Source organism: Trichosurus vulpecula, chromosome 1, assembly GCF_011100635.1.
Source record: "Trichosurus vulpecula isolate mTriVul1 chromosome 1, mTriVul1.pri, whole genome shotgun sequence".
Lineage (NCBI taxonomy): Eukaryota > Metazoa > Chordata > Mammalia > Diprotodontia > Phalangeridae > Trichosurus > Trichosurus vulpecula.
Window position 1 is genome coordinate 193777400 of NC_050573.1, and position 25417 is coordinate 193802816.

A 25417-nucleotide genomic window follows, 5' to 3' on the forward strand; every position below is an offset into this window, starting at 1 on the left:
TCAATCCTGAGCCAAATTCTGAGCTGCCCTTCTGTAGCACCTTCCCTAGATATATGTAGGTAGGGATGTTTGTTTTAAATTGGACCTGTGATTTCATTGGTATGAGAAACTTCTAATGAAAAAACTCCTTTTACCAACACAGATCTGGCAAGTTGTCTGGGAACACTGAAAAATTAAATGACTTGTCTAAGGTCACACAACCAGGATATATCTGAAGTGGGATCTGCACCCATGTCTTTCTGACTCAGAGACCAGTTCTCTAGACAATACTGCCTCTTTATGTATACGCATGCAAGCTTGTGCACATGCACACACATACACACCTATATATCATGCTAGGCTAGGCTGGCCCAAATGACAAGAGGTATAGCATATGATAGAACACTACAGTTACACATAATGCTGGGTAAGCAGCAAGAATTACCACCCAGTCACTTAGAGTTGGCAAACTCACAATTTCCTCTCCAGGTTGTGAGACAAGATCCAGTGAAAACAATTAAAGTAATAAGTCATTTGTTTACTTAGTTTATTGGAAAGCTTGTCCTGCGGGCACTATTAGCACTGCCTGCTGAGGAGGAGGTCTAATATATAATCAAACACATCAAATACCAGGTTTAGCAAGTATTAAGATATATACTCACTTGTCCCATTGTCTGCAAGAATCCTTGTTCGATGCCCAGGCTATGCCAGCTCACATCGGCTACCATGTGTGACGCAATGCCAAATAGGAAAGCCACCAATTTCTCAGTATCCTGCCCAATAACAAAATAAATGTATGTGGTAGCAAAGATTAAATATAACTATCCAAAACATTTAATTAACTGTATATAGCAAGATTCTGGGTTCTACAAGGCACAAAGATAAATAATAGCTGGTATTTATATATTTTGAGGTATTTTAAAGTTTGAAAAGCACTTTATATACATATTATCATATTTGGTTGAAAATAAGACAGGGACTTTATCCTCAAGGAACTTAAAATCTAGTAAGGAGTTTTAAATCATTAACTTGGCTTCATTTACATTTTCAGGACTTGGTCTGAAAGCCTGTAGCAGGCACTGTCTTGTTCCTAAACTATCAAAAACCATTTGGGCGTTTAAAAAAAATTATTCACTACTTCAAAATTGGCACTAGAACATATGTTATTGGGATAAAATTAGTTACTGGTATATCATATAAATTTATTACTATTTGAAGATCATTCTTACCTTCTCCCAAGGGAGAGGATGGTTTTGTCGGATGTAATGGATACTTGCATTGAGAAATGGAGTCCAGTGAGTATCTTCAGATACATCACGGAATGTTCCTGCCAACATAAAATAGGATTAGTTCCTCAAGAGTTTGGTTTCTCAATTGAAAGTCTCAAGTGATATAGTCTTGTCAATTCAATCTCCTTTCTTCCATTTGGTACTGTTCCCCCACCTTCCCCTCAATCACCTTAGGCACCTTCTTTCAGAACACCAAGGAAGACGGCAGAACTCAGTGAGTCAAATGTTTGGAAAAATTTTAAAATCTAGTCCTGCTTGTTTGAAGTCAGGACCTTGCCAGGGTGGGGAACCACAGCCTCGAGGCCACATGTGGCCCTCTAGGTCTTCAAGTGTGGCCCTTTAACTGGATAGAGCCATACTTGAGGACCTAGAGGGCCACATGTGGCCTCTAGGCTGCAGGTTGCCCAGCTCTGATTGACCCTGACTAAAAAGTACTCCTTGTCAGGTTCTGTGACTTTAAAATGCTATGAAATAAGCTTAAAATATTTTACAACATCTTACAAATATGTTGTAGATCTTAACATTTTAAATACTAACCTCCACATTAAGGACTTTATATTTTGTTTATTTAAAAATTTTATTGATGCTTCTTGCTTTTTCATCATGTTTATTTCCAAATAAATATGCCCCTTCTCTACCCAATGAACTATTCTTAACTCCAAATGCTTTAAAGTAATCTAAATTTATTTGGAATTTTTCAATGGTGAAATAGACTAAATAAATATATTAAGGTGTTTTAGGTTTTTTTCCTCCTAAGAGGTAGGAAAGATATCAATATCTACTTTGAATGGCCTAGAATCCAAGTCTTTTGACATATCCTAAGCGCTTTTTACTTCTAAAGGCAACAAAATATTAAAGACCATTAAGAAGTATTTCTATCATACAATTACAACTTTTTGTAACACTTTAGTGCTTAAAGGGGTACATTTCAGTTACTTGGTTAATTCACTGAATTGGAATATCCCATTGACTCCTCAATAGCCCTTCAAAAATGAGGAGTTTTTCTACTTTCTCTTTCCATTTCTTTATTTAATATTTTTTAGTTTTCAACATTGATTTTCACAAGATTTTGAGTTACAAATTTTCTCCCCATTTCTACCCTCCCCCCACCCCAAGATGGCATATATTCTGATTGCCTTTTCCTCAGTCTGGCCTCCCTTCTGTCACCCCACTACCCCCTCCTTATGAGTTCTTCTATATTCAAAGCTAGACCATGGCTTTTTTTTTTTTACTGGTACAGAGGATTCTGGATGAGAAGTCTCCTTTTCACCTACCAATGCAGATCACCAACTCTTATTCAACTTACATAATTTTAGAAAGCTTAAAAAAAAAAAAAGAAAGAAACAAAGCTTGCCTGGGGCTCCGAGATAAGAACTTGCCTACAGTTTCAGAGTCAATATATATCAGAAGCAGGACTAGAACCCAGATCTTTTTATCTCTGAAACTAGCTCTCTATCCACCATACCACATCTCTTTTCTGTTAAGATTTCTAGCTCTACTTTATTATATAAAAATGGAAGGGGAATGATGTACATTTGATAGTAACCTCAACTGGGTCTACCAATAAGGTTCCTTACTGAGGCAATGTGGCAAAAAATAGGGAACCAGATTGGAAGTTAGAAAACCCTCAGTTCAAATTCTGCCTCAGGCACTTACTAGCTACGTGGTCATGGGAAGTTACTTAACCTCTTACAACCCCAATTTCCTCATTTGTAAAATGGAGATAATACTACCTACCTTGTAGGTTGTTGTAACAGCAAGCAAAGTGGGACTTTTTACTGTTTTTTCTTTTGGAGTGCTTCTCAGCAGCAAGGCATTCAAGTGCCTTTGATAGAGTCTTGCCTTTGTTTGTAGAAAGGCCCACACCCTTTTGCTATTTAGGACAGGAGATTGTGTGAAACCCTCTAGAGGTGTGAAGTCATTGAGAGATATGACTCCCTCAAGAGGTATGAAGCTCTCAGGCATATTGCTTGGGGCTCACTCACTGGAAGAGTGTAGTGTGATTTGACCAGACAAGACTCTGGGTAGCTGTTAAGGAGCCCTTGGCTTTGAAAAACCCAGATGCTGGTGCTTCTCTCTCTGGTAACTATGTATGTAATATCTTGGTCAGACAGCTAGAAGTCCTGTCTGTTGATTTATGTTTATTTGCTCTGTTTACATAACTCCTGCTTGAAGTTCAGTGCTGACTTTTTCCCCTGAACTAAGTGAATGATATATGTATGTTTGATTAAAGTGAGATTGTAAACCCCTTTAAGTGGCTTTCCTTAGAAAAGCAGCTCAAAGAACCTGTGCTAGAAGCCCTCCTGTGTGCTGGTGTTATTGGTCTTACACCTCCACAGTAGCAGGAAGCAGCATTGTTGTTACAGTTGTTGTAAGGAAAATGTTTTGTAAACCTTAAAGCACTATAAAAATGAATTATTACATATGTTTATATATATATACAATATATATATGTCTAGACATACATACATACATACATGGTGTCCCAAAATACCCCGTATATCTTTTTATCCCCTTCTAACATGTAGGAAAGAAGAAATATATCTATTTGAAAGATCCAGAATCCAGGTCTTTTGACAACAAAATACTCAACTCTTTTCACTGTTAGTAAAGGCAACAAAATATTGGAGACAATTAAGAAGGATTTCCATCACATGGTCAATTTTTTTATAAAGTTTTAGTGCTTAAAGGGATACACTTCAGTTACCTGGCGAATTTATTAAATTGGAATAGTTCATTGATTCCCCAACAATCCTTCAAAAACGAGGAGTGAGTCTATTTCCAAAGCTAGGCCATGGCTTCTTGACTAGATAAACATGACATTGCACTAGTTTTCCTTTCACTCACCTCCTTTACAGATGTCAGGATAAAAAGCATCAGGAAATGCACTCCCAGCCTGATAAGCATCCTGGTGTTCTAATAACAGCTAGAAAAGCAGGGCAATGTCAGAATCAGAAAGCAAAGGTCAGATACATGCGCAGCCAACTCCCTACTATCAGAGAGTAATCAAGGACAGGGACAGTAAAAATAAATAAAATTTATACGAAATTCAAAAACCTCATTGGAGGCAATGACCTTTGTATCCCAACAGGTGTTACCAGAATTACTAAAAAGTGGTAAAATTCACTGATTCTTTTCTTTGTTTCATTTTCTCTGCCCATTAGTAAAGGCACTCATGAAAAATAGAGCAGAGATCAGTAAGGAGAATAAGAAGCAGAAAAAGTTCATGTATGTGATAATTGATAAACAAGACTGCCCACTCTTAAAAAGGGAGAATTGTCTTTAATGTAATAAAGGGTAAAAACAATCTATAACTTTGTGAGGCAAAAAAACCTCTGTCCCAGAAAATGAAAGGTAAAATTTAGGTCTGTCTATTTTACTTCTTGAACAAGTAAGTTGAAATTAAAGTCCAAGTGCTATTGGGGATATAATAGGTTTCAATTGCCAAGACCATCCCATTTTCTAGGTTGGATAATCATAATTTACCACTAACAAGTCATTACTGTTCTGATGGCATATAAGTATTTCAAATAATCAGTTGCAAATATTTCTGAACCATCTTGGTCATAAATAAAATCTCAGAGTTCAAAACAGCATTAGAATCCATCTAGTCCAACCTATACCTGAATAAGAATTCTTTCTAGGAAGTCCCTGACAGGTGGTCCTCCAGTTTTTACATAGCCCTAATTGTTTGTTACTTTTGTTAGTAATTGTCAGTAACTAACAATTGTTACTAACTTTTTCTTACACCACGGAGAAACTTGCTTTCTGAAATTTGTAGCCATTGCTCCCAGTTCTGACCTGGCTCCTTCAACTAATCTTCATGTGGCATGGTGTCAAGGCTGTTGACTCTCCTAGTTAAGTTACTCTCCTCTGGATAATTCTCCAGTTTATCAATGTCCTTCTTAAAATGTCCAGAACTGATCATGATATTAAAATAGGTTCTGGCCAATACAGAGTATATTGTGAGTAAGACTGCCCTAATTCTGTATGCTATGTTCCTGTTCATGTAGCCTGATACTACAAAGTTTTTTTGGCTGTCATATTGCACTCTTTTTTGACTCTTATAGGTTTTGCAGTCCACTAACAGTCCCAGATTTTTTCAGAACAACTACTTTTTAGTATGTCATTTTTGCCTTTATCTAAGATAATGATAAAAAAAATTAACAAAGGACAAATCCTTGAGGCATTCCATTAGAGACCTATTACTGGACTAATAATCATTCATCAATGACTTCTCTTTGCATATGGTTATTCAAACATTTCTGAATCCCCTTAATGTAATAATGTTTACCTCGTAGCTCTCTAGATTATTCATAAGGATAGTATTAAAGAATCTAAATGTTTTTGCTAAAAACCTAGATAAAGTATATCTACAGAATTCTCCTGAATCTACCAGCTTTGTTATCCTGTCAAAAAAGGAAATAAGGTAATCTGGAAAGTCCCATTTTTGAAAAAGTCATCCTTATGATCATTGCTTTCTATTCTAGGTATTCACTGACCATCCCTTGAATAATACATTTTAGAATTTTGCCAGAAATTAAAATCAAACTTATTGGATTATAGTTTGCAGATTCCATTCTCTTTCCTTTTGTAAAAAATTTGGGACAATTTTCAGTTCAATGATGCCTTTCTTCAATTCTCTAATGCCTTTCTCATTATTCATAATCTTCCAAAGGTAACCCACAGATAACTCAACAATTATACCCACTAACTCTTTCAGCATCCAATGGCATAGTTTCATCTGGTGACTTGAACTGATCAAGAAATATAGTAAGAAGAGAAAAATCTTCTGACAAAAGGGACTTACATTCGTATCTCTGAGTAAATACATTCTCATCCTAACAGTGATGCAACTTCATTTGAACTTATTTGTGAGCAAATAATGGAGCAAGTTTCCCTCTAGTTAAAACATTACCTGTATCATGACTGATTCAAGCATTAAAGTTTCCCTTTCCACTTCCATACGGAAAAATGTCTAAGTTCTTTGAAGATACTACTTCAGATGATGCTTTACCTTACATTTCATTTTGGTTTTGTTAAAATACTACATCATTTGAGTTATTTGTTAATATAGAATGTGCACTGGATATGTTACATTGAGAATAAATCATTTCCTGGGACACTAAACCAGAAATATTCACATTTGTTAAACTGTATAGTTTAATGTATAGTTAATGAGAAGTAAAGTAAAAGAAAAAGAGTTATACCTTTTTAAAGTTAACAGTGTCATGTTGTTGGCTGAAAAATTCCAGAGCTCTGTGTGCTAAAACAAATTTTAAAAAATCAGTTAAGTTGGTCAATTACAGACAGTATTTTGAGAAATATAGAAAGTTTTTGTACAAACAAAACCAATTCGGTTGAAATTAGCAGAAAGGTAGGAACCCAAGGGGAAAGAAACCTTTTACACCAAGTTTCTCTAATGAAAGTCTCATTTCTAAGATATATAGGGACCTTAGTCAAATTTATAAGAATAATGACCATGCCTCAATTGATAAATGATCCAAGTATATGAATAAGCAGTTTTTAGTGGAAGAAATTCAAACTATCATATGAAAAAATGTTCTTAATCACTAATAATTAGAAGAATGCAAATTAAAACAACTGAGGTACTACCTCACACACACAGATTGTTAAAGTTGACCCAGAAAATGACAAAAAGCTATAGTAGCTATGGGAAAAGAGGTACATTAATACACTGTTGGTGGAGTTATGACCTTGTCCAGCCATTCTGGAAAGCAATTTGGAACTATGTCAAAAAAGCTATTAAACTGTGCTTAGCCTTTTACCCAGCTAAGTCTATATTCCTAAAGAGATCAAAGAAACAGGAAAAGCACCCATATGAGCAAAAATATTTTGGTAGATCTTTTTTTGTGGTGGCAAAGGATTGGGAACTGAGGGAGAGCCATCAAGTGAGGAATGGCTGAACAAGTTATAGTGTATAAAAGTGAAAGAATACTATTGTTACAGGAAATGATGAATGGGATAGTTTCAGAGAAACCTAAGAAGACTGGTATGAACTAATGAAAAGTGAAGTGAGAAGAATCAGGAGAACAATTTGTATATGAACAATATTGCATCAACTTTGAAAAGCCTAGGAACTCTGATCACCAAATGGCAAACCATAATTCATGATAAAACATAAGGCTACACGCCTCTAGAGAGAGGTGACAAAATCAGAGTGCAGACTAAGGCATTATATAAATTTTTGGACATGGCTAATGTATTAAGTTGTTTTACTTGAACATATGAGGAAACTGAGATGCAGACATAAAGGCAACTAGAACTAGAAAGTATCAGAGCCAGGATTCAAATCCCGGTATTTAGCCTCCAGATCCTATTCTCTGTATCACTATACTATGTTTTCTTCCTCAGTACCATATAAAATTAAGTATATCCTTCAAAGTTCAAATCCTATCTCCTTCATACAGCCTTCTACTTCATTTAAATATATATATATATATACATATATGTATGTGTATGTATATATATATACATATATGTATGTGTATGTATATATATATATATATATCACACAAGCTAACACACAATTATGTACTATGGATGCCTTGTCTTCTAAGAAGACCATAAGCTCTTTGATAGCCTGAGGGGGCCTACAGTTACGAGTTCACCTAAGTGCCTGAGTGAATCCTGCTCACCACCCAGGTGCTCATCGAGTGCCCAATGGTACTGATGAAGAAAGAAATCTAGGATACTCTCTGTACCACACACACAACTCAACAGCAGGTCATGCACACTGTTGCAGGACTTTGCAAACTCTAAAAGAAAATCCAAGATTCTTTTCACTTGCTTCCAAAGTGTGCGCAAACTGCCCTGGTAGAGCTCTAGAGAAGCACATCTGTCTCCTGGCAGATCCTCCTGATACACAGAAACTCTACATGGACACCATGAATGCTTTAAATGAACTTCTCCAGAGCTTGATCTCAGTGAATTCCAAACCAGAAGAATTTCTCTACTTGCTAGGGATAACCTAGATTTAGGCAGGAGGCAGAGGGAAACAAATTTATGTGGGATACCATCCACTGAACCCATGAGAGTAGGAGATTTTATCTGACCTTTTAAGTTACCATGCACTGTATCATCTGTTCTTGGAACATATTAAATGCTTAATAAACATTTTTTCACTTAAAAAAAAGTGATGTCCAGAATTGAACACCATACTCCAAATGTGGTCCCTCCTATGACCAAAGCAGAACCATAAGTATAAACCCAGGCCTCTAGACTTCCAGGCCAGTATTATTTTCCATAGACTATCAAGTCTCCCTTACAGAGATAAGGTATAAAAACTGGTAAGAAAATTGGCCTGGGAGTCAGAAGATATGGGCCTTCATCCCAGCTGTGTGTTAACTAACCACGTGATCCTGAATTATCGAACTAACTTCTCTGGGCCCAAGTTTCTTCATCTAAAAATTGACAGGATTGAAGTAGGGTTTCTCTTAACTCCAAACGTCTATAATTCTAATCCTTTAGAGTTCAGTTTCTAGGTCCATTTTATGGTAAGATGCTTTTATGTTATATTTACATTGTTGTTGCACTTAAGATCTTGTATCATTAGGAATTAGCATGACTATAAAACATTATCTTCATATGAGGAAACCGAGACCTAGTGACAGAAAGGCCACAGAGTTAGAAAGCAATACAGCCAAGATTCAAATCCATATCTTCTGCCACCAAATCCTATCCTCTGCATCACTATACTACACATCCCTTCCCTTTCTGCCTCCTTTCACATGGGGAAACCATGACAGTAAATTAAAAATTAACTTGGAAATTCCTTGTCTGGTAAATGTAACATCTAATGTTTACTTAACCACCTGGATCACTTTTACTACAAATAAGAAGATCCAACAAGACTGAAGTGAATAGATCCACTATTCAGTTAGGCATGTACTTGTCCACAAGAAACATTAGCTAGTAACTATGAGGGAGGGCTAAAAGGGTAACTTGTTTACACTCAAGTGGAACTTTTGGTCTTCTCTTAGAAACTAATGATTGGGCATCATTCAAAATGGCTTTACCAACACAGCAGTTCTTATGCTGTAGTAAAAAACTAGAAACTAAGCGGATATTCATTAATTGGAGAATAAAAGACTAAATAAATCATAGTATATTAATGTAATAGGATACTATTATGCTGTAAGAAACAATGAAGGGAATGGTTTCTGAGAAACCTGGGAAGACTTGTATGAACTGATGTATAATGAATTAAGCAGGACAATATGATAACATGCTATAAAAAACTGAAAAGAAAAATTACACTGAAAAAACTTAAGAACTCTGATCAATACAATGATCCACTATAATTTCAGAAGAATGATGCAGAAGACTAGCCACCTCCTAACAGAGGGCTAATAGACCAAATAAGGAGAATAAGACATATATTTGTAGACATAGCCAAAATGGGAATTTGTTTTGCTTGACTGTGGATATTTGGTTAAAAAGTTTACTTTTTCCTTTCCCCAATGTGCGGTTGGAGATAGTGGGGAGAGATATGAAGAGAGAAAAAAGATGCTTGTTATTTTTTAAAAATTTTAGCTAAAAGAGAAAAGGCAATGAGTCACTATCACAGATTCTGTGGTTAATTTGTGAGGTTTATTGACTTTCCATTAACATTTAAAGCCCAGGTACTTACCTATTTCTATATGGGTTGAAATACCACAGGATGTACTTCTTTGAGACAAATGGAACAGGATGATGAGCACAAGGGACCAGCTCCTGAAAGCAGACATGTATGTGAGCACTGTCTACATTCCAGCTCCTGAGGGCTTAGTGTAGCTGCAGCACTGATTTTGAAACCCAAGCACAGACCCACTCACTGATTTTCTCCGGCAGGTCAGTGACACAGAAGCTAAGCTGCATTTCGAAATCAAGTCACTTTTCAGTCATGCTACAAGTAAGTCAACTTGCTCAGGACAGCAAATAAACTCCACCTAATACGAAGAAACAAAACTACCAAAAAACCTGGAAACTTTTTGGGAGGAAGGGGGGACATTTCTATTTTCTGGTCTGTTTGTTCCTCGACTTCCATTTTAACATGAATTCCTTACTGAGACAAATGCAAGGCTGCCCCTATTTTCTACTTGGTTATAATAAACAACTATGCTCACTCCTCTGCCTTTATGTATAATTATAAGTTATATATCTGTGTGTTTGTTGTTGTTCTTGTTTGCTATATGGCCCAGATATACAAACCCTGATCCCCTCTTCCTCTCAATCTAATTTAATGAACATTTTTAATATATAAGGCATACACAAAAATATGAACATATTGAGTAGATTGGTCTTGGAGTCGGGAAAACCTGAGTTGAAGTCCTGCCTCTGACACATAGCGGCTGCATGACCATGGGTAAGTCAGTCAATCAAATATCCAATAAGCAATTATTAAGCACCTACTAGGTACTGTTCTAAATGCTGGAAATACAAAGAAAGGCCAAAAAAAAAAAGGAGCTCACAGTCTAATGGGGAAACATCATGCAAACAGCTATGTACAAACAAGATACAGGATAAACAGGAGATAATTCACAGAGAGAAGGTACTACCATTAAGAAGGGTTTAGAAAGCTGTCTTGTGGAAATTGGGATTTTAACCAGAACTTGAAGGAAGCCAAGGAAGGCAAGAGGCAGTGATGAGGATGAAGATAATTTCAGGAAGGGGGGAACAGTATATGAAAATACCCAGTCTAGAGACAGAATGTCTCTTTTAAGGAACAGCAAGGGGCCCAATGTCACTGGACTATAGAGTATATGGGGAGGTATGAGGTATAAGAAGGCTGTAAAGTTAGGAGGTTATGAAGTTATAAAGGGATTTGGATGCCAAACAGAGAAACTTACATTTGATTCTAGAGGTAGAAGAGAGCTGGAGCCACTGGAGTTTACTGAAGTGGTAAGGGAGGGGAGGATGACATGGTCAGACTCAAACTTTAGACGATCATGTTGGTAGCTAAGCTAAGTATAGGGTGGATTGGCCTGGGGAGATACTTGAAATAGGGAAACCAACCAGAAGACTCTTACAATATCCCAACTTCTATCACCTAATTCCTTATTCTCATCCCCCTCAACCCTCCTACCCCAACCGAATACCATCTAGGTTTTCCATTGTGCCCTGTGGAACACCTGTTCTATAGGCAAGACATTTCTCTTCATTCTAAATCTTTTTCTTTCCCATTCCTTCCATTTACTAAGATTTGTGAAATCAGATGATACAGAATCCCTGGCCACTCTTTCCAGTGCTGGGTGCACATTCATTCATTCTTCTCGGCTTATTGGTTGAGGCAGGGGAGTTGGAATACTCCTTGTTCCCCAATGCTACTTTCAGGTTCTCCCTCTATCTCCATCACTCAGTAAACTCCCTTCATTTTAGGTTCATGCTGTTCATAACTACCATCCAATTAAAATCCTGGTAGCTGTTGTCTACAGACCTCCATATCATTCCCTTCTTTCCTCAATGAGTTCAATGTATGACTCATAATTTTTCTCTCCCCTCTAACTCCTGACCTCACTCTAGGGGACTTCAACATACAGACTGACTCTCCCTCAAACACCTTAACCACTCAGTTCCTCAACCTATTCACTTCCCATGAGCTATTCCTCTACCCTGCCTCAGTCACACACAAAGATGGTCATACCCTTGACCTTTTCAACCCACAAATGTAACCCCTCCTCATTCAAGATTCTGAAATCCCCTTATCCAGTCGTAAACTATTGACTTTTCACCTTTCTCTCAGCCTTCCCTTATAAAACCCCACTCTTTGTCCACACTGTGACCTCCAATCCCTTAACTCCACAATTCTTTCCCAGACCATCTCCCCTGCACTAGCCACTCTCTCCTCTCTTCCCCATCTTGACCCTTCAGTGACCCAATTCGACTCTACACAATCCCCCTTTCTTGAATCCTTAGCCCCTTTATCATTTGGCCAATTATGTCCCCCCCAAGCCTCAGCCTTGGATCACTCCCACCATTTGCTGCCTTCATTCTTACACATGAGCTGCTAAATGGAAGTGGAGAAAAATCACACAACCATTCTCACTGGGTCCACTACAGATTCATGTTACATAACGTCAACTGGGCTCTCAGAGCTGTTAGGCAATCCTTCTATACCTGCCTTATCAACTCACTATCCCATTCTCCATAGCAGCTCTTCCAAATATTTTCATCCCTCTTCAAACTGCCTATGGCTCGCCCTCCCACACCTTCTCAGTTCAGAATCTTGCCTCATATTTTACAGAAAATATTGAAGCCATTTTCCATGAACTCCCTCTACTCCCCTCTTCCTCCTCTCTTTTCACTTTGGTACCTTTTGCCACTATCTCCTCCTTCGCCTCTGTCTCACATGATGAGGTAGCCTAACTCCTTAACAACAACTGCTCAAGTGATCCCATTCCATCCTGTATCCTCCAATATATTGCCCCCCTGGTCATATCCATTTTATTACTTATTTTCAATCTCTCCCTGTCTACTAGCTCACTCTCTACTGCCTACAAAAATGATCATGTCTCCCTCAGCCTGAAAACCCTTCTCTTAATCCTTCCATCCATGCTAATTATGGTTCTATATCTGTTCTGTCCTTTGTGGCTAAACTCCTTGGAAAGGCTGTCTACATAAATGAAAAAACTGTGAATGAAAGTGATGTAACAGTACCAGATTTCAAACCATATTACAAAGTGGTAATCATGAACACAATCTGTTACTAGCTAAGAAACAGAGTGGTGGATCAGTGGAATAGATTAGGTGCACAATACACAGTAGTAAATGACCATAGTAATCTAGTGTTGATAAACCCAAAGATCCAAGCTCTTGGCTCCAGGTATTTTCTCTAGCTGTCTCCCATGCCTAGAATGTTCTCCTCTCCTCAGCTCTACCTATTGATTTCCCTGGCTTCCTTTAAGTACCAACTAAATTCCCATCTCCTCTCCTCAGGTATGCCCTTACCTGACTGAGGGTGTTCTGCCCAAAGGAAGGTAAATGTTGATGGCTGAAACCTACCTAGTTAACTTGGGGTTCACTGGCTAGATTTCATTTTCAAAGACCAAGCCTTAAACCCAATTGACTCTGGATCTCATTGATTGGACAACAATAGGTCTCTGCCCTACCTAAGCACCACTTAATGGTTAAATTTTGGGTTCTCCAGGCTTAGAGTGAATGTAAATATTAACTGTTTCTCTTTTGGCCAGCAACCCTGAGGATTTTCCCCTCCTGGTCTGATTTTTTTTTTTATTAAAGGGGTCAATCCCTTGACTCACTTCTTAAAGAAGCCTATTCACTGAATGAGCTTGCCTCACTCAAAGTGAGAACTTGAAAAGACCTTAGCTTAAAAAGGCCAAGGTCTCCTGGGCCATCTCCAGTCATCCTGATCAATATCTGGCCACTGGACCCAGATGGCTCTGGAGGAGAAAGTGAGGCTGGTGACTTTGCAGAGCCCTCCCTCACTCAAATCAAAGTCAACTGCAAGTCATGTCATCATTTCCCTGATGTCATGGTCCTCTTCAAGAACAAAGGACAAACCACAGCCACAAAATCCCATCTTACAGTAAGCCTTTCTTAACAACTCTCTTAATTTTAGTGCCTTCCCTCTGCTAATTATCTCCTATTTACTCTGTATATAGCTTGTTTGTATATATTTGTTTGCATGTTGTCTCCCCCATTAGATGGTGAGCTCCTTGAGTACAGAGGCTGTCTTTTGCCTTTTTGTATCCCTAGCACTTATGTCTGGCACATAGTAGGCTCTTAATAAATGTTTATTGATTGAATATTCCAGAAGTGAGGTGATAAAGATCTGGACTAGGATGTTAGCAATATCAGAGAGGAGAAGGGGGAATATACAAGAGATGTTAAGAAGGTAGAAATGACAGGACATGGTAACAAATTGGACATGGCGGGAAGGAGATGACAAAGTGAGGAATCAAGGATGATACCTAGGTGAGAGCCTGTGTGATTGGGAGACTGGTGTTGTCCTTGACAAGAATAGGAAAATGAGAAAGGGGGAGGGCTCAAGAAGAAAGATAATGAGTTCTGTTGGGGCATAGTGAGTTTTATATGTCTATGTAATTTGAGATATCTAATATATTGTTGGAGATGTTAGTCCAGATATTAGAAGTTAGGACTGGTTAAGTAGATCTGTCAATTATCATCATAAGATGATAATTGAATCCATGGAAGCTGATGAGATCACCAAACAAATTAGCATAGAGGGGAAAGAGAAGAGAGCCCAAGACAGAGCCTGGGGGATACCCAGAGTTAGTAGGAGACTGAGAAGAAGCTGTCAGATAGGGAATAAGAGAACAAGAAAAAACATTGTCACAAAACCCTCCAGAAAAATGACGAGGAGGAATAGATGATCTAAGGTCACCAAGAGATCAAGATGAATGAGGATTAAGAAAAGGCCTTTTAATTTGGCAGCTTCAAGATCACTGTCAATGATAATGCCATAAAACAAAAAGAATAATTAATCTTTTAAGAATAATCTCTGCTGGAAAAGCGATTACACTCTAATAGGGGTTAAGAGACTTACCGTAACTATGATACAAGCTAGAATGTGATTAAGTGCATAAGGGAGGTCAGAAAAATGTAAGAAACTTAAGGGAGGGAAGGTTACCTCTAGTTGAGTGGGGATCAGGGAACAAAGTTTCATAGGATCTTATTTTAATTCCAAACCATCCCCAAACCCCACACCATAGTACTTCCCCATTAAAAAGTTAGAGAGGACTAAAGCCTAGCAAATTGATTGAGAATGTTGGTACATATTACTTTGTATTTGTCTAGTTTACTAGACTGTGTTAACTGAAAGGAATGATGCGTGCTTTAATTTTAATAACAGAAAGCCAATATTGAAGTCTTTGCGGTGATCACCAATCACTACTTAAGCAGGTTCTCAGAATAAATGTCAAGGCCAACTAGCACTTCCTATGGGGCTAGTCTTTCTGTTTCTTGTTGTTCCTTTACATTCTATATGGACTTTAGGATGGAGGATTATATAACCGAGCAAAGTTCTGGATTATAACCAAATTTAAAAGCAGATGATTTGAGTTTACGGAATGCCGAGCTTGGGTGTAGCTATAGCTAGTATCTACTTTACTTAGCAAGCTGAAATAAATACATAGTCCCCGACAAACATATCTTCCTTATATTAAAATGCCATTTCCTCCTTCCTTCCTGGAATATATCTAGCCTAGTCTGAAGGAGAAGAAACTTCATTTACTTTGCTTCCCTCCTCATTGCCACCATCTTGGGATCTCCTTCCTTCCTCCCTTCACTTCCTCCTCATCTCATTGCTTACCTGGGACACAACCTTACCTCATACTTGCTTTGTATCTCACTGTAGGGCTAGACCAAGGTGAAGGAAGAAGTGAAAAGAAAAAGATGCTTAAATGTCAGCAATCCACATCTCTTTGTCTCCACTCTACTCCAACGGCTGTCTCGTCTCAGGCTGGGTATCCTCCCAAGAAGCGCAGGCTCATCACGTCCTTATATAACATCCCAAGACAAACACATGTACAAATCTCCTAGCCTGTCCCTCACCACAGAGCCTCACTTCCTGATCCAGCTACTAAGTGAAAAAAAAAAATTGGGTCAGCTAATCTTCGAATCTACTTTTCATATGAAATGTGGCCAAATCTCACTTCAGTCTTTGTGTACACAGAAACCCAGTTTTATCACCAGTGTATGACTCTTTCCTCATAGTTTTACATTACAATACACTAATGAACCTATAATCTCATCAATGTAGGTATTCCCTTCAAGTGTTTATAGATTTTTTTTTAAATAACAAACTCCTCTATCAAGTGTAGTGGAACCACTGCATTTGAGCTCAATATTGTAGCTCAAATAGTACTTCTCTAATCGATCAGAGTCCCCCATAATCCCTTTGATAAAATTACCAAGTGTGAGATTCCCTTGATCAACACCCTATTATACTCAATTATCTTGAAAATCAGTCCCTCAATGCCCTCAAAATTGTATTGCTTCTAGAATATACTCCCTCTGTGTGTATTTGTATCTTTCTTCAGTACCATTTCTACTACCTCAAGAAGTACAACTTGAACTATGATGTTGAGTCCAAATGCAGTGGTTCCACTATATTTGATGGAGGAAAGAATTTGTTATTTTTAGAAAAAAACTTTATAGATCTTTTTTTTCAATTTTCATCTATTGTGCCCTTTCCAGTTTCTTTCTACCTTCCCTTAGGATGACTTACTTTGCTTCTCTCATCAAGCTATCTTTACACATTTTTCCCCTTCTTTTGCTTCTCCCTCTGATAATACTATAACACTGCTCATATATCTTCTGCCATCCTTCTCCATAAAACTGTATATATTCTACAGAGCTTGGCAAGGGGGAAAGTTGAGGAGAGGAGAAGAGAGGAAAGGAGAGGAGAGGACACGAGAGGACAGGAGAGGAGAGGAAAGGAGAGGAAAGGAGAGGAAGTGAATGGTGAGATTAGAAAAAAGGCTTTTACTTCTTTCTCTTAGCTTCAAAGTGATCCTATGCTGGCTCTTAGGATTATAGATTTAGTGTTAGCAAGTAGCAGAAAACTCCAGAGACAAGAAGGTGGTTCCAGAAGAAGCTGTAGAATTGCTTCTATATTGTTGTTCAAGAAAGAAAGGCATTAGAGAAGAAAGTAGAAAGTGAGGCATTGGAAAGGAGAGCTGATCGGCCTTAAAAAAAAAAGAAGACCAACTAAGAGGTCAGCCAGGACAGAAAAATGTCCAATCCTCGCCTCTAATTTTCAATTAGACCTATCTTGTCTCCTAAGTGCCCCCACCCTATTTCTGGCTCCAACTCTTTGAAGCTCCAGCCAAAGACAACAATATTTATGGTTAAGAGCTGGTAGAGTCTCTGATGAGGTAATGAGCGATGTTAATGGCACCCCAAATTGGAACACTGAGTATTATTTTCCCATAGAAACATTGCATCAGCTGTTGGTTAGTGGTTATGGTGACGATTTGCTGTTGTTTAGTTGTTTCAGTAGTGTCTGACTCTTTGTGACCCTATTTGGTGTTTCCTTGTCAAAGATACTGTAGTGGTTTGCCAGTTCTTTCTCCAGCTTATTTCACAGATAAGGAAACTGAGGCAAACAGGGTTAAGCGACTTGCCCAGGGTCACACGTATAGTAAGTATCTGAGACCAGATTTGAACTCAAGAAGGTAAGTCTTCCTAATTCCAGGTCCAGCACTCTATCCACTTCTCCACCAAGCTGCCTTTATGATACTATTAATAAAGTACTATGCTTCAGGCATATCATCAGTTAAATAGGCTTTGGCAGGATGGCCTTGGGAAGAGAAAGAAGTGGTTATTTACACATTATTTAATGTGAGAGGAACCCCAAAGGCCTTGCTAGAGATCGGATTCTGAGTAGTCATCCTATTACCAGATTCTATTACCTGTAACTCCAATCTTGATATTTCTAGAGTATAGAAAGGCAGAGATAAGAAGGAAAAGAAGTAACGGGTACCTTTATCAAGCATTAGGTTGAATTGGCTGGGGCAGAAGTCAGAGAAAATTCTTCAGGTGGCTACCAAAAAGGGTGAAAAAAGAAAAGTAAAATACTTAAGAGTTGAACAAATGGCTCTGAGATCTTGTGCTTCTATGTTTATATAAGTCAGTTCTTCTTTAGCTCACCAGTTGGCCTGGGATCAGCCTTAGGTACAAGAGGCACTTATCAGCCAGATCTCCCTATAAGCTTGACCTCCAGGTCCATGTTATTATACAGGGTGTTCCTAAAGTCTGCACATAGGCAAAAATGCATATTTTCAAGAAATGAAATGAATGAAATTTCCAACAACATTTTATCTAACTGGAATATCAACAAATATCATCTTCAATATGATTTCCATCATTTATGGTGCAAAAGTTGATGCACTTTGCAAGATTCACGTGAACTCAATGCATTAACTCCACACTGCTGTCAATTTTCCTCTGTCCAGACTTTAGGGATACCCTGCAGTGTCCAACCCCCTGATCATTTCCAAGAGGAACTTGGAGGGTTCTGGTCAGAATTGAAATTCAGGCCTACATCAGGACTAACTTAGCCTTCTTACAGGTTAAGTCAAGCATTAAAATGCCCTTCAGCCTCCCTATCCCAGAGTTTCTTCCTCTGCCTGGGCTGTTTCAACTATAAAGGATTAGGTCAAGGTGAAAACACTAGAATCAGAACTTCCACCTAGAACCAGGACCCATATGGAATCAGATGTGGGAGGTTGTAATCTAATTGCTCCTCCTCCAATCTAGGTCTTTGGGTCCCTGATAACCAAGTGAGAGCACAGCTCTTAGGTAAGGATTTCAGTGTTCTGAGGGCTGCTACAGAGAAATGTGAGGGCACGCCTAACAGGAAAAATAGTATAGCTTTGAATTCATTTGACCCCTCTTTCCCATTTCCCTATACTACCATAATATCACTGCCAGTACAGATTCACTCTAAGACTTTCCGGAAGTGGTACAGTTAATATCTGAACAGAGCAAAAAAAAAAAAATCACCCCACCCCAACAACCTTGTCCACATTACTTTCCTCCAGCATATTTCTTGTTCTGACAATGCAAGTCTTTAAAAGGCCAATTAAAAACACCAAACAATATTGCCACCACCACAGTGTTTTTCTTCATCCCCTGGCACATATGGGATTTAGGGGAGGCAGCTACAAAAACAATAGTCAAGAACCAACTAAAGACAACAGCAACAGCAACAACAAACTTGTAAGAGATTGGCACAGAGATAAAATGGCACAATCTGGTGAGACTACAGACAACAGTAACAACAAACTTGTAAGGGATTGGCACAGAGATTAAAGAAAACAGTCTGGAAATGCCAAACTAACCAGATCTTGACATAACCAAAGCACACCTCACTATTTAGCAGAAATGTGATGAAAGAGAGAAGCAAGTCGATTCAATGGCATTTTTACTAAATAGTGAGGTGTACTTTGGTGGTCTACATTTTAAACAGATTTTGAAATAAATCATGAAATTATAGCTTACCTCATGGAAACTGCGCTTTACTGTTGAGTTAAAATAGAGTGATACAGTAGGGGAAAAAGTGAATAAGAAATCAGAGGGCTTAGATTCGATTTCAATTCTTTTATTTATAATCTATATGATCTTGTGCCTCTCCGGACTTCAGTTTCCTCACCTGTAAAATTAATAGGTTTAGACTACATGATAAGGTTCTTTTCAACTGTCTTTTAATGACAACTGGATGAGATAGCAAAGTAGATGTACTCCCTCTGCAGGCAATGAATGAAAAATGCAAATTCACCAGTACAAAGGTCCAATTTTCAACTTGACATTCATCAGATTTGAGAGATTTACCTGTAATTAGCTATAAGCCACCCTCTTTTCACTGTTCCTCAGTTCTTCCAAGAAAAGATAGAAACTCAAGATAAATCTAATTACATGCCATATATTAAACACATATTTATTGCTGCTTCTGCTAAATGTTAGAGACTAATGTCCTAGGCTTATAGTTTCAAATCAGATTTGAAATTTGATGCCACAAGAATTAAAAAAAAAAAATTCCCACTCTAATTGCCGGCAAATGAGAAACTACTGCTAGAAAAGGCAGAGGCTTAAAATTTTGGAAATCCAAAAAGAGACCTATGATTGATTAATACAATGTTGTAGGAAAGAGAAGACATTTTCAATGTATTAATCCAAAATCCAATGGTTGTCATTTAGTTTAATCTAAACCCATAGGTTCAGAGAGTAGTATTGCTTTTTATTATTACTATTACTTTTATTATTTTATACTAATGGTAATATTAGTAATTAGTAAAAAAAATAAATACTATTTCATAAATGTTTATATTTACAATATAAATAATGGAAATTTAAAAACATATATTTATAAACAATAAATAAATAAAATAATGAAATATAAAATAAATAATTAAATTTATAAAATTTTACAAATACTATTACTATTATTATTACTATTACTAATATTATCCAATTTAGGAAATTTAAGCAGCCGTTCTTGTTTAAATTACAATACTTCCAAGGGCAAAGCACACCCAAACCTAATGAGGGTGAGTTCATTTTGACAAATTATTTAGTTCACAAGAAATCTATTCAATCACATTCTCATTATTGTCATGACTGGCCAACTTGTATTTCCAAATTTAACATTTCAGTTACTCCCATTTAAAACCTTTTTGTGCTTTGAGTCTTCTCATCCTACTAAGTCAATTGGTAACAAAACCTCTTTCAGGACTGCAACCACCAGGAGAACAAGGGCAGTTTCATTTTTGTCTTTGTATGACCAGGGCCCAGCACAGTGCTTTGGACATGATAATGGTTTGTAGAATTTAACTGAATCCTTATGGCTTGTGTTAGCAATAGATTTCCCAGTGTGATGCCCCATCATCTGGTCCTTAGTGCCTTCACCACTAAGTCCTACAGAGCGGATATTGGACAAACTGTGAGCTGATTGACAGTGATTGACATGTTTCAAGGACATGCCTCCAAATATCCATCGAAAGGTGGTACCATCACTGAAATCTCATGAGGCTCTGCCCAGTTCTAGCCAGTTCTTTGCACAGGTATCCATTAACATAATGTCCCTGTAAAAAAGCCTCCAAGGCCTGGGGCTTGGAAGATTGACAGTGCATATCAATTTAATATAATTTAGTACATATTTGTTAAGGACTATGTGAAGTGGATTGTGCCAGGAGTCATGGTTATAAAGATGATACAAGTTGATCATTTATTAAATCCCTACTATAAGCATGGCCACAGGGAAGGTAGGAAGACAAAGGCAAAGTAATCACTGCCCTCATGGAGCTTTTATTTTATCAGGCGAAATATGAACATATATAAGATAATACAAAATGTATACCAAGGAAATTCAAGGTAAAGGCTGGAAGTGGATCAGAGGGAGGGGAATCAGGACAAGCTTCATCTAGAAAGTGGTTGCCTTCAAGGAGCTTGCGGCCTAAAGAGAAGACAAACAGATAAAAAGCTACTAGAAGTCTGATGCTATAAGTGTCTACAGAACAGAGATAAGATAATAGGAGGTCACTTCTATCTGGGGGAGGAGAGGTGAGAATCCAAGAAAGCTTCATAGAAGAGGTGACACGAGCTGGGAAAAAAATTTTTTTAATAAGCTGAGGTTTAGAGGGTGTCCTGCTAGACAAGGGAGAAAGTCTACTGCACCAATGCACAAAAGTGGGAGAAAACTGGGCCACATCAGGAAATAACCAGTGGTCCAGTTCTGTAGGACCAGAGAGTACAGAAATAGGATTAGTGAAAAATAAGTTTGGAAAGGTAAATGGAGTCGGATTGTGGCAAGCCATTAATGCCAAGAAATGGTGTTTGTATTTAATCCTGTAAATAAAGTAACAAAGCCATGTGACAATGCTAAGGATGAAAAGAAGGATCTCGTGGGAGGTTTTTTCATGACCAAAGAGCACTCTACATCACCACTACGGTCACTAGAAACATCAACAAGACCCTCTAAGAAAAGCAGAAATTTTCTCCCTTACAAAAATCTCATTACTCCCTCTCTGAGAGGTTCCCTGGCTAAATCCTCCTTGATTAGCGATGAGAATAACTTTATCATACAAAGATGGGCAAAAGGATCTGCAACCAAATCTTCTCCGAGGCGGGGACAAGTTCTCACGTGCTGAGATGGAGAAAAGGATGCTAAGGCTGTAAGTGGGGGCAAGATTCTTGCAGTAATGGGTTTTGCAGGAAGCAGGTTCCCTCCGCAGTGCCCCGGCTTACAGGCTTAAGCTCTGGCTGAGGTCTAAAGACAAATCCTGAACCGGACACCAGAGCCTGAGGCACATGAGGGGCTCTCGACGAATGTCAGAGGAAAGGAACACCGAATCTTAGCCCTGGAAGGTGCCTCGGCAGCCACCTAGTCCAACCCCAGACCCGTATGGGAGTCTCCACTGTGCCATATCCGAGGAAAGCGAACCTCTTCTCAGGTTAGCGGGTATATTTCCGGGCTAGAATTTAACTCATCGCCTTCTAAGCGCCCTTCTCCCCGCCAGTCACGCAAAAGCGTTTTCGGCTCTGGCAGTGAGCGCACCAGCACCGGCCAGGTGCAGAGCCCGGGGAGGGCAGGAAGGAGAGAAGGAGGGAGGAAGGAGCCCGGCGTCGGTCGGGGGTAAGGGGGCGTGGGGAGAGTGCGTACTGGGGTTGCGCTGCGCAGCCCGAGCGCTCGCTGCGCCGCCTGTCTCTGCCTGCACGTCCCTGCTCGCCTGCTTCTCTGCACTGCCCCCTCAAGTCCAGGTCTCCCCCAAACCCGGGCGCTCACTCGCCTGTTTGCTGCTTCTGCTGCCGCCGCTGCCGCCACCACCGCCGCCGCTGCCGTCAGGACCATGACCAGCTGCTTGCAGCTGCAGAACTGCCGGGCCCTGCGCTTGGCCTGGCCGCCTCCAGGTGCCAATCCCCGCCCCCGCGGCCCCCTCCTTCTCCCGCCTCTGCCTGCGGCGGGGCCCGGGCCCGGCCCCCTCCGGCTCCGAAGCTACAGCGGGGGTTCAGCCAGGCTCCCAGAGGCCCTGCTTCGTACCGACGCCTTTGTGGGGGGCCGCTGGCTACCCGCCGCCGCAGGCACCTTCCCAGTGCAAGACCCGGCTAGCGGTGCCCAGCTAGGGCGAGTGGCCGACTGCGGGGTGTCGGAGGCCCGGGGGGCCGTGAGCACTGCCCACCAGGCGTTCTGCAGCTGGAGGGGGGTCTCTGCTAAGGTGAGAGCGCCCTGGGGAGGAGGAGAAAGTGGGTCCTGCCAGAGTAAGCAACTCTCCTCCCCCAGAAAAGGGGACTTGGCCAAGGTCAACCCTACCCCCCATCAGTGAGGCTTGGTACCAGAAACTAGGGCATCTAGAGCTAGTGGCAAAACAGGGAAAGGGAAAGATAATCAGTGATTGGGCGCTGGTGACCTCTGAACTGAGGGAGTAATCTCCCTCTCCTCCCAGAAGAAAAGAGAGTCAGTCTCCCAGACTGGGATCTGGAAAGCTCCACCACTCTTGAAGGAAAGGGATTCTTATCTAAACATGTTCGTTTACATGACTTTTGCTGCTGCTGTCACTTATTATCACCTTTTGGTATTGATTTATTAAATTTTGCCTGGGGTGCGTATTTTGTCTTTTTGTTGTAGCCATGGAAGAGCAAATAATTGGGTTGGAGGCCCTGGTCTTCCACCATACCAGGTGTGTGATTGTGGGCAAATCATTAACTAAAAAGCTGAGTTTCTAGTAAGGGAGCCCAGAGATAACCTTGGCTTCCAGGGGAGTGGGAGTCATCCGAAAACTGACCTAAGAGCATCTTTCCTTTGGCCTAGGAATTTCTTTATACCAATATTTAATTGTCAGTGATCTCTAAAATCCTCTTTTTTTTTTTAATCACAGAACCAGACTAGACATGAGTTCAGAGGTCATCTGCATCACTGATTACCTTTCCCTGTTTTGCCAATTACTCTAAATGCCCTAGTTCTACTAACAACTCTCCCTCTTCCTTCTTCACTCTGTATCGTTTTCATGAGATTTATTCATAAAGGGGAAAGAAAATGAAATCAGAATGTATGTATAGGGGCAAGAATTCAGAAATTCAAGCAAAACAATGCAGACTAAGTGGGACTTATGTATACTAATATAGCCTCCATATTGAGGATTATATTCATTTCAAAAAGAGAATGACATTTTCCCCTTCATATCCACACTGGTTTGGTATCAACCCAGCCTGTCTTTCTGGACAGACCTCATTCATCCCTGCTACTATCCCAGGCTCAGCCAATTGAGAAGCCTCCCTGTAGGTAGTGGACTTTTCACAGTCTAAGCAGCCATTTCTCCTCAATCACCATGTAAGTAACTGCCCACTTCCTTAACAAGGGGAAGGAAAAAGGATGACTCTTATAAGGTAGTATTATAGATTTTCCACTATGAAGAAAAAGAGTAATTCAACCTGATGCCTACCTTACCCCAAAAGTTCATAAAAGATAGTACTTAAAAAATTTTCTTTATGTGCAAAATAGATATAATAATCATTGTACTTCTTATCTTACAAGGTTATTACGAGGAAAATATGTTTAAGTGACTACTATGTGCCAGACACTATGCTAGGCACTGGGTTTGCAAAAACTAACATTAGCCCTTGTCTGCAAGAAACTTACATTCTGCTGGGGAGAGTAGATTTATAAAGTGTTCACAGACAAGTAGTTACAAGAGAAATTGAAGAGGGAGAGAGCACTAAAAATTCAGAAGATCAGGAAAACCTTTCAGGAGAAAGCATCACCTAAGCCAACTGCTGAAGGAAAGGGGCTTCTAAGAAACAGGTGAGGCAGTAGTGCCTTCCAGGCCCAGGCAGAGTCCACAAGCCCAGAGGCAAGAGATCAGATATTATGTATGAGGAATATCTAGTCAATCCGTTTGGGGAGTAATGCAGAATAGGCTTGAAAAGGTAGTAAACAGTCAAATTGTAAAGTTAACAGGTGTCAAACTCAATAGAAATAGATCCCTACAAGCCACATGTTGACTTTGTTGTTGTTTGGTCATTTTCGGTCATGTCGGACTCTTTGGGACCCTTTTTGGGGGTTTTCTTGGAAAAGATGCTGGAGAGGTTTACCATTTCCTTTTCTAGCTCATTTTACAGATGAGGCAACTGAGGCAAACAGGGTTAAGTGACTTGCCCAGGGTCACACAGTTAGGAAGTGCCTGAACCGAGATCTTCCTGACTCCAGGCCCAGTGCTCTATCCATTGCACAACCTAGCACCAATTAACATTATCTGTGTCATATTGTACTTTTATCTATTTTGTTGAATATTTCCCAGTAACATTTTAATCTGGTTTTGGGTGTGCTGGGGAGTTTTATAGCCAGGAACCTGGCAAGCTGTATTGTAGAGGACTGTAAATGCCAGTCTGAAGATTTTGTATTTTATCATAGAGGCAAGAGGAAGCCTATAGGAGATTTTTGAGTAAAAGAGTGATGGGATCAGATCAGCTGTTTGGCAGCTGTGTGAAGGATGGATTAAATAAGGCAGAGATCACGGAGGTCATTTGTTGTTTGTCCTTCATTTCAAAGAAGACCAATGACATTTTGCAGGAGATCAGGCAATATGTAAGTGGAAATAAAGGAACATAGTAAAGGATGATGTGGGGCAAGAATTGGTAATCTAGGGTCCAAATAACTGGGTTTTTTAAAA

General features: G+C 39.4%; 2 protein-coding genes across 3 annotated transcripts in view; one reads left to right on the forward strand and one right to left on the reverse strand.

The window, feature by feature from the left end:
• Positions 1-15598, reverse strand: part of GPLD1 (glycosylphosphatidylinositol specific phospholipase D1) — a 57573-nt gene extending 41975 nt beyond the window's left edge. The window contains exons 1-6 of one of the 2 annotated variants that reach the window (XM_036759951.1): positions 15579-15598; positions 9922-10004; positions 6479-6534; positions 4116-4194; positions 1209-1306; positions 642-752 (exon numbers count right to left, since the gene is read on the reverse strand). In XM_036759951.1, the coding sequence (XP_036615846.1) occupies positions 642-752; positions 1209-1306; positions 4116-4194; positions 6479-6534; positions 9922-10004; positions 15579-15583 (432 nt within the window). In that variant the 5' untranslated portion in view covers positions 15584-15598. Of the gene's footprint in view, positions 1-641; positions 753-1208; positions 1307-4115; positions 4195-6478; positions 6535-9921; positions 10096-15578 lie in introns of those variants that run through there. The other variant, XM_036759943.1, reaches the window with a different exon arrangement.
• Positions 15599-22420: 6822 nt separating this feature from the next.
• ALDH5A1 (aldehyde dehydrogenase 5 family member A1) overlaps positions 22421-25417 on the forward strand; it is a 42869-nt gene continuing 39872 nt past the window's right edge. The window contains exon 1 of the mRNA XM_036757050.1: positions 22421-22966. Coding sequence (XP_036612945.1) covers positions 22601-22966 — 366 coding nt within the window. The 5' untranslated portion in view covers positions 22421-22600. The remainder of the gene's footprint in view (positions 22967-25417) is intronic.